Genomic DNA, 10,109 nt, shown 5'->3' on the forward strand with positions numbered 1-10,109 from the left:
CATTAAGTCAACAGCTGGGCTGATGCCGCGTCGCCTTCCAAACCTGGTTTGTTGAACCGTGGCTTGTTGAAGCAGCCACAGCTGGCTGGGCTCGCCCGTCCCACTAAGCCTTACATTATAGGTTGCAATGGCTGAGACCCCACCACCACCAAAACGCGCCAGGCTTTATGCAACGGTGCGAGCCGCTGAACGTAACCTTTACGGCTGGAAAGGAGAGAATCGGGGCAGAATAAAGCTGTTTTTATTGAGTTAAAAATGAACAATTGTTCCAGGCTCGGAGCTGGATTTTAGCTCTGAGAAGGAGAATGAAAAGGGTGGGTGGGGGGTCCTGGCAGGGGAAGCAGCCAGGCGAGGCATCTTTGCAAACCCAGGATGGGTTTTTGTCTTGATGAAATCACTCGGCCCCGGAAAGGCGTCGTCACTAGCTTGGGACCGACAAACAGGAACAGGGCAATCGGTGGCAATCTAGGTCCCGGCCCCATGGCTCCTCGTGTCGGCCCCCTCGGAACGATGCAAGGTTGTGCGTGGGTCTCTTGACGGCACTCGGGAGCCCCACAGAGCCCAGCGGAACCGGCCTCTTAACTAAATACAGGACGGATAAATAAATACGGATTGTTTTGTGGAAGGAAAAAAGAAAGAGAACAATTTGGAAAGGGAAAAAGCCGGTCGGTGACATTTCCCGAAGGGTTTTGGATCAGCGCGGCCAAATTTCCACCCGGTGTGCCTGCACTCCCTTGGGTCGCCCGCTGAGACCCCAGCCCCACCCACCAGGGATCCAGAACCAGGAAGTGAAGAAAATGTGGAGGAAAGCTGGCAGCAAATTGTTTCCGTCTTTCATCTGTTTGGGGTGCCTGCGGGGAAGGGTCAAGGAACCCAAGAAGTCAGGTCACACAATATTGGGAGGGGTGCCTGGGGGTCTCTGGGCTGGGTCGGGTTCTTGCAAACGTTTCACGACCCAACTAGGGAACATCATCAATGCTAGAAGGGAGTATGGCTTGTATGGAGGAGGAGGAAGATTGTGCGGTCCTTGGCGCTCTTTGAGCTTGTTGGTTTGCTTGTAGACGTTTCATGACCCATCTAAGGAACATCATCAGTGCTAATCTTGATGAAGTTCCCTAAATGGGTCGTGCGACGTCTGCAAGGAAGCCGCCCAGCTCAGAGAACGCCAAGGAGCCCTCGTTTCAACCCTGAGCTGCAGCTGCTCTCCTTTATTGGTGCAAAAATCATCCCACAGTCCTGTTTGCCGCCTTCAGTTTTAACACACCCGTGTGCACACGCACACAAGCGGTGGAACCGACTCCTTGGGCGTGTTCCCTGAGCCGCCAGGAGCCCAGCTGCGTTCAAAGGCGGCTCTGCTTTAAAAAGAACAAAAGCGGGGCCCACTTTCTGGAGCTGGTCCTGGTCGGGAGGGGGTCTTGGCTTGAGCCCTCTCCTTGGAGAAGGGCAGGATTAGGGGATTCCCCCCCCCCACATGAGGAGCCAGAAGTGGGGCTGCACAAAAGACACACAGCTGGGACGGCGTTTGTTTTGGGGTCCCCCAGCCGTGAGCATCCGCGTTCTGTGCAGCTGGAGCATGAAGGACCCGCAGGAGGGGGATTCTGGGGTATGAAGAAGGCTCGGCCGCTGTCAGGCCCCTCCCATGTTGGCAGGGGGCATCGGATAGACCGGCCCAGCTCCTGCTGGTTCAGGGGTGCCCAGCAAAGCCTCAGCCCCTCCCCCCTTCGCAAAGACTGGCCCTGGGGGCCCCCCATGCAAAGCCGAGGGCCGCTGCCCACCCTGCCCGGCTTACTCTCAGCACCCGAGGCCGCTGAAGGTACCGATCCGGTCCAGCTTGATGCCGAAGCAGCCCAGCTGAGCCCCTTTCCGAAAGCGGCCCCGGAGCTTCCTTGCCTGGGACTTTGCAAGCTCCCGGAGGAGGTGGAGCCAGGGGTGCCCGGGGGGCAGAGTTGGGGGCCTGGGGGGAAAGGGCCCACCTGAGGGTGGGGGCGAGGAGCCGAGCGCTTCATGGCCGGACAGCAGAATTGCAAGGTCCGGGCCAAGAATTTCCAGCAACAGCTGTTGAGAAAAGAAAAAAGGAAAACGTTGGGGCAGTGATGAAGTGACCATCATCCACAGCCCCCTTGCCTACCCCCCCCTCCATGAACCACGCAGGATGCCCTTACCTGGGGAGAGTGGACAGGGCTCTGGGAAGCTGGCAGGAGGAGGCAGAGGAAGAGGAGGAGAGGCCGGGCTTCCATTGAGTCTTGGGGTATCCAGCAGATAGACAGACTGCCTTGGTCCAGGAAGGAAGGGTGAAGGGGCCGGGGTGGGTGTGTTTTGCCTCTGGCTGGAGCTTTATAGGGGTGCTCGAGCCCCCCCATCTCCCCTGGCAACACTGTGCTGGAAGGGCAGGGTCTGGGGAGGGGGTCCGAGCCCCCTGTGAATCAGCCAGGGAATGAGTTATGGAGAAAGGGGGACAAAGAAAGAGGAAGGGGGGAGGAACTGGCAGGAAAGAAGAAAGAAAAGAGGGAAGGAAGGGGAAGGAAAAAAAGAGAGGGAAGGAAGGAAGGAAATGAATGGAAGGAAGGACAAGAAAGGAGACGAAGGAAGGAAGGAAGGTCAAGAAAAGAGAGGAAGGAAGGACAGACAAGAAAGAGGAGAGGAGAGGAAGGAAGGAAGGAAGGACAGACAAGAAAGAGGAGAGGAGAGGAAGAAAGGAAGGAAGGAAAGACAAGAAAGAGGAGAAGAAGGAAGGAAGGAAGAAGTAGAAAAGGGAGGAAGGGACCCAGGAATGCTGCAACCATTACAAATATGAATCGGCTGCCAAGTGGCCGAATTTTGATCACATGACCATGGGGATGCAGCAACGGTCATAAGTGTGAAAAACGGTCATAAGTTCCTTTTTTCAGTACCATTCTAAGGCTCGGAGGCAGGAAGGGGGGCTGGAGGAGAATGTTTCGGGGGGGGAAATGCCCTCCTTGTCAACAAGAGACAGGGGGCCTCCCAACCCTTCCCTCCCTCCCTCCTTCCCTCTCCTCTCAACTAAAGCCCACCCCCCCATGGACCTTTGCAGGGTCCCCAAGGGGGGAAGGGGCAAAGGGGAGGGGGTTCTCTAGAGAAAAAGGGGGGGTCACAGGGCACATTCCTGGCACGGGATGAGGGATTCCTTGGCCAACGGAGCCATTCATCCCGCCCGGCTTTGACGTCATCCCCATCCTGGACTTCAATGGGAACTCGGGGGGGGGGTGTTTCTCCCCCCACCCCTCGACTCCAAAGCCGGGAGTCTGTGGGACGACAAGCTCCTTCTGTCGGTGGGGGGGGCAGCCGCGCCAGGAAACAAAAGAGCCAGGCCCCGAGAAGGTCCCTTCGAGCGGAGAAATTCAGAAAGCAAACTCAGCAGAGAGAGATGGGCTCCTGGGCTTTGAGTAGGGGGAGAATCTGGAAGCCCTTCAAGAACTTAAGAAGGAGTTCTTAAGAACAGATGCTGGCTTATTGCTCTTTCAGAAACACAGAGCCGGCATTGGCTCAGACCACCAGTCCTGGCTTGCATAAAGAGAGGCAGAGAATCAAACTCGGGTGAAGGATTAGCACCGCTTTGTAAAGCCTTAGTGAAGGCCACACCTGGAATATTCTGCATCTGGTTTCGGTCACCAGATTACCAAAATAAATAAATAAATGTTGAGACTTTTGGAAAAAGTGCAGAGAGGAGCAACGAAGAGGATTAGGGGGCTGGAGACTAAAACATGAAGAACGGTTGCAGGAATTGGGGGGGGTCTCGTTTAATGAGGAGGAGGACTAGAGGGGACAAGATAGCAGCGTTGGAAAATTTGAGGGGCCGCCCCAAAGAATGGGGTGTGGGGGGGTGTCAACTTATTCTCCAAAGCCCCTGAAGGCAGGATGAGGAACAACGGATGGAAAGTCATCAAGCAACCTGGAATTAAGGAGGAATTTCCTGGCAGTGAGAACAATTAACCAGTGGAATTGCCTGCCACCAGAAGTTGTGGGTGTTTCATCACTGGAGGTTTCTAAGAGATTGGACGGTCACGTGTCTGGAATGGTGTAAGGTCTTTTGTTTGAGGAGGGGGTTGGACTAGAAGACCTCCAAGGTCCCTTCCAGCTCTATTTTGATTGATTTATGGATTTAAGAGCCAGTCATTCGAGACTCCCTGCCCAGTTTTTGTGGCAACTTTGTTCAGGGCTACTTTGCCATTTCCTCCTTCTTAGGGCTGAGAGAAAGTGGCTGGCCCAAGGTCGCCCATCGAGCTTTGTGTCTTCGGCGGGACTAGAACTCACAGCTGCCGTGACGACACCAAACTGGCATTTTAAGAGCAAGGAGGAATTAGATTTTTGTCACAAAAATAGAACAGCTCCAGTAAATTTAAGAGAGTTTTGTGCTTGGATTAAATCGAATCCAATGACTGTGTTTTCAGTGTAACGTCTAATCCTTGACTTACAATAATTTGTTTAGTGACCATTCATAGTTTCAACGGCCCTGAAAAAAGTGACTTGTGACCGTTTTTCACACTTACAACCGCTGCCCCACCACCGTGGTCACAGGATCAACATTCAGAAGCTCGGCAACTGACTTATACTTATGACGGTCGCAGCATCCCGGGGTCACGTGACCCGCCCCCATTTGGTGACCTTCTGACAAGCAAACTCGACAAGAAAGGTTGTAAAATTCACGTAATGATGATCTTTATTTATTTATTTTTATTTATTTATTGAATTTTTATACCGCCCTTCTCCCGAAGGACTCAGGGCGGTTTACAGCCATAATAAAACAAGAGCAATATACACATAAAACCATAATTAAAAAACTTATTATACAAATGGCCGAATGAAAACATTAAAAATAAAACCCCAAATTATAAAATATTAAAACATTAAAACTAATTAAAATCCTATTAAAATCCTATGCCAGTCCGGCGCGAACAAACAAAGAGGTCTTAAGTTCGCGGCGAAAGGTCCGAAGGTCCGGCAGTTGCCGGAGTCCAGGGGGAAGTTCGTTCCAAAGGGTGGGAGCCCCCACAGAGAAGGCCCTCCCCCTGGGGGCCGCCAGCCGATATTGCTTGGCGGACGGCACCCTAAGGAGTCCCTCTCTGTGCGAGCGTACAGGTCGGTGGGAGGCATTCAGTAACAGCAGGTGGTCCCGTAAGTACCCGGGCCCTAAGCCATGGAGCGCCTTAAAGGTAGTCACCAACACCTTGAAGTGCACCTGAAAGACCACAGGTAGCCAGTGCAGACTGCGCAGGAGGGGTGTTACATGGGAGCAACGTGTGGCTCCCACTATCACCCGCGCAGCTGCATTCTGAACCAAATGGAGCCTCCGGGTGCACTTCAAGGGGAGCCCCATGTAGAGAGCATTACAGTAGTCCAAGCGCGAGGTAACCAGAGCATGAGTGACCGTGCATAAGGCATCCTGGTCGAGGAAAGGGCGCAACTGGCGGACCAGGTGAACCTGGTAAAAAGCCCTCCTGGCGACGGTTGTCAAATGATCTTCAAAAGACAACCGTCCATCCAGGAGGACGCCCAAGTTGCGCACCCTTTCCACTGGGGCCAATGATTTGCCCCCAACAGTCAGCCGCGGCTGCAGCTGACTGTACCGGGGTGCCGGCATCCACAGCCACTCCGTCTTGGAGGGATTGAGTTTGAGCCTGTTTCTCCCCATCCAGACCTGTACAGGGACAGCGCTTCGATGGCTTCGTTGGGATGGCCTGGGGTGGAAAAGTACAGCTGCGTATCATCAGCGTACAGGTCGGTGGGAGGCATTCGGTAACAGCAGGCGGTCCCGTAAGTACCCGGCCCTAAGCCATGGGCGCTTTAAAGGTAGTCACCAACACCTTGAAGTGCACCGAAGACCACAGGTAGCCAGTGCAGACTGCGAGGAGGGTGTTACATGGGAGCAACGTGTGGCTCCCACTATCACCCAGCAGCTGCATTCTGAACCAAATGGAGCCTCCGGGTGCACTTCAAGGGGAGCCCCATGTAGAGAGCATTACAGTAGTCCAAGCGCGAGGTAACCAGAGCATGAGTGACCGTGCATAAGGCATCCCGGTCGAGGAAAGGGCGCAACTGGCGGACCAGGCGAACCTGGTAAAAAGCCCTCCTGGCGACGGTTGTCAAATGATCTTCAAAAGACAACCGTCCATCCAGGAGGACGCCCAAGTTGCGCACCCTTTCCACTGGGGCCAATGATTTGCCCCCAACAGTCAGCCGCGGCTGCAGCTGACTGTACCGGGGTGCCGGCATCCACAGCCACTCCGTCTTGGAGGGATTGAGCTTGAGCCTGTTTCTCCCCATCCAGACCTGTACAGGGACAGCGCTTCGATGGCTTCGTTGGGATGGCCTGGGGTGGAAAAGTACAGCTGCGTATCATCAGCGTACAGTTGGTACCTCACCCCGAAGCCATTGATGATCTCACCCAGCGGCTTCATATAGATGTTGAACAGGAGAGGCGAGAGAATCGACCCCTGCGGCACCCCACATGTGAGGGGCCTCGCGGTCGATCTCTGCCCTCCTGCCAACACCGTCTGCGACCGGTCAGAGAGATAGGAGGAGAACCACCGATAAACGGTGCCTCCCACTCCCAAACCCCCCAGCCGACGCAGCAGGATACCATGGTCGATGGTATCAAAAGCCGCTGAGAGATCTAATAGGACCAGGGCAGAGGAACAACCCCTGTCCCTGGCCCCTCCAGAGATCATCCACCAACGCGACCAAAGCCGTCTCCGTACTGTACCCGGGTCGGAAGCCAGACTGGAACGGGTCTAGATAGACAGATTCATCCAGGTATTGGGGTAATTGACGTGCCACCGCACTCTCTACAACCTTCGCCACAAAGCGAAGGTTGGAGACAGGACGATAATTTCCTAAAACAGGTCCAGGGAAGGCTTCTTGAGGAGGGGCCTCACCACCACCTCTTTCAAGGCGGCGGGGAAAACCCCCTCCATCAAAGAAGCATTGATAATCCCCTGGAGCCACCTCGTGTCACCTCCTGTGTGGCCAGCACCAACCAGGAGGGGCACTGGTTGCTTAGCAACAGAAATTTTGGGCTCCACTGTGGTTTTAAATTGAGGACCACCTGTACTTACAACGAGTACCTGTACTTGGAGGTCTTCTAATCCAGTCACCTGCCCAAGCAAGGGAACCTGTAACATTTCAGACAAGTGGCAGTTCAGTCTCTTCTTAAAAGCCTCCAGCGTTGAAGCACCCACAACTTCTGGTGGCCAGCTGTTCCACTGGTTCATTGTCCTCTCTGTTAGGAAGTTTCTCCTTAATTCCAGGTTGCTTCTCTCCTTGATGAGTTTCCATCCATTGCTGCTTCTCCTGCCTTCAGGGGCTTTGGAAAATAATTTGACCCCCCTCTTCTTTGGGGCAGCTGTTAGGAAATTGTTATTTGTCTAACTAGTTGGCCAGGCAATATATAAACCAACTATCTATGTTTGCAGTAAGAAAGAGATTATATTGCTTTAAGGCTGTGCTGCATAACCATGCATCCTGATTGACTGAGCTCTGTAGCCAACGTACATAAGGAAAGCTAAATGATGGCGTGTGGGGACTCTGCACCATTGTTACCTGCTGATATGCTGCAACCATATATTAGAGCTCTATGCATGATCATTGCTTTGATCAGGGCTATTTACTGATTCCTCAATATTTACTTGTTGTGTATTGAACTGTGTTCCTAAAGAAGATCTGGTTTGTTGTGCAAGTCTACGTTTGGTAAGAAGACTTGGGATTTGTAATATCCCTGGACTGGCTTTATATGTATATGACCTGGATTGTTTTGGACTATGATTTTTTCCCCTAAAAGTAAAGTAATATCAAACCCCAGTTTGTCTGTGTAGTAACTGTTACAATCCACAATCAGTCTCAGTAGCTTCCATGCATAATCTCAAAGGGTGCTCTGCTCAAAAGTCCACAACCTTGGTTGTGAGCCCAGATCACCCTTAACAGCAGCCCCTCAAATATGGGAATGCTGCTATCATGTCCCCCCTAATTCTTTTCTCTAGATTGGCCAAACCCAAATCTTGCAGCCGTCCTTCGTCTGTTTTAGTCTCCAGGCCTTTGATCATCTTAGTTGCTCTTCTTTGCACTTTTCCCAAAGCTTCAACGTCTTTTTTGTAACGTGGGGACCAAAACTAGATGCAGGATTTCAAGTGTGGCCTTACTAAGGCTTTATAAAGTGGTACTAGTACTTCATGCGATTTTGATTCTATGCCTCTTGTACCTTGATGAACGTATCTTTTCTTTTATGTACACTGAGAGCATCTGCACCAAGACAAATTCCTTGTGTGTCCAATCACACTTGGCCAATAAAAAATTCTATTCTATTCTATTCTATTCTCTGTTTATGCAAGCAAGGATCATCCATCCACTAGGACTCCAAGGTCCCTTTCCCTGTTACTGTTTCTGAGCCAGGTCTCACCTTCATTCTCTGCTACCTAAAAGTTCCCCTTACACATACGTGCTAGTTGTTCCTGACTCTAGGGGGCGGTGCTCATCTCCGTTTCAAAGCCAAAGAGCCAGCGCTGTCCGAAGACGTCTCTGTGGTCATGTGGCCGGCATGACTCAAGGCCAAAGGCGCACGGAACGCTCTTCCCTTCCCACCAAAGGTGGTCCTTATTTTTCTACTTGCCTTTTTTACCTGCTTTCGAACTGCTAGGTTGGCAGAAGCTGGGACAAGTCACGGGAGCTCACCCCGTTACGTGACACTAGGGATTCGAACCGCTCAACTGCCGACCTTTCTATCGACAAGCCCAGCGTTTTAGCCACTGAGCCACCGCATCCCTCTGCTACCGACCTCCTTGTTACAGCAAAAATTGTCCAGGTGGATTATTTTTTTTCTAAAGAATGCAAACCCTTTCAAAAATGGCAAGACATTTTAAAATCCACCCTGTGTGAGAGGTTTCTCTGCAGCCTGCCAGGACCAAGAAAGACAAAACCGAGGCTGACAAACACAGCCCAGCAACGCCTCCCTTCAACACAGCTCATGAATAAGTAACAACAACAAACACAAAACTTCTCCCCGAAGGCTTTCCCCCCCCCCCCCCCCCCCGCAAAGTGAACTTTTTGACGTCGGGCAACCAAGCTTAGAAACCTCAACAAAGGAGAGCTTAAATAGCGGCGCCATTCAACAACTCACATGGCAACGTGATGCGCAACCCGACGCACTTTTGCATTTTGCAAGAAAGAAGCAACTTATTTTGCAAGAAAGAAGCAACTTAGAACTAAGGAGAAATTTCCTGACAGTTAGAACAATTAATAAGTGGAACGACTTGCCTGCAGAAGTTGTGAATCCTCCAACACTGGAAATTTTTAAAAAAATGTTGGATAACCATCTGACTGAGATGGTGTAGGGTTTCCTGCCTGGGCAGGGGGTTGGACTAGAAGGCCTCCAAGGTCCCTTCCAACTCTGTTGTTATGTTATGTTTATATTTGTCAGACTGCCTAAAAAAAAAACATACACACATACACACAATAAAGGACGTTGCATGACAGTCTCTCAACGGGAATTCCCAGCGCAAAAGACTTTGGCACAGCAAAAGGTTCGCAGGTATGCCTCGACTTGCAACCGCAAAGGAGGGACGAGATTTCTGTTGCTAAGCAAAACTATGTGACTTTTGCTCCATTTTACGACCTTTCTTGCCACCGTTGCTAAGTGAATCACTCTGCACTTGTTAAGTCAGTGACACGGTTGCTAAGTGAATCTGGTTTCCTCATTGAAAGAAAGTGACAAAAGGGGGAGTCATAAATATGAGTGAGTGGCCAAGGGTCTGAATTTTGATCACGTGACCGTGTGGATGCGGCAAGGTTTGTGTGAAAAAACGGTCACTAATTTTTATTTTATTTTATTTGCATTTATATCCCACCCTTCTCCGAAGACTCAGGGCGGCTTACACAGTGTTAAGCAATAGTCTTCATCCTATTTGTATATTATGTATATTATAAATGAACTCTCGTAAGTGGAGGACTGCCTGTATGTAAAGAGCTGCCTTTAGTGCAGGGGGAGGGGCCCCTTACGGCAACTTTGCAGCCTGTGGACTTCAACTCCCAGAATTCCTGAGCCAGCCACGCAGGGTTCTGGGAGTTGAAGTTCCCAGGCAGTGAAGTTGCCAGTAAGGTGC

At 51.5% G+C, this 10,109-nt stretch overlaps 1 protein-coding gene across 1 annotated transcript; it reads right to left on the reverse strand.

Moving 5' to 3' along the window:
• Positions 1-327: 327 nt before the first annotated feature.
• LOC131196875 (C-type natriuretic peptide 1-like) lies at positions 328-2,237 on the reverse strand. The gene is made up of 2 exons (XM_058180297.1): positions 2,163-2,237; positions 328-2,055 (listed from the first exon to the last, which is right to left on the reverse strand). Exons 1-2 carry the CDS (start codon positions 2,235-2,237, stop codon positions 1,792-1,794), a joined length of 339 nt encoding a protein of 112 aa, XP_058036280.1. The 3' UTR covers positions 328-1,791.
• Between the last annotated feature and the right edge of the window lie 7,872 nt (positions 2,238-10,109).

This window comes from Ahaetulla prasina, chromosome 4, assembly GCF_028640845.1.
Source record: "Ahaetulla prasina isolate Xishuangbanna chromosome 4, ASM2864084v1, whole genome shotgun sequence".
Lineage (NCBI taxonomy): Eukaryota > Metazoa > Chordata > Lepidosauria > Squamata > Colubridae > Ahaetulla > Ahaetulla prasina.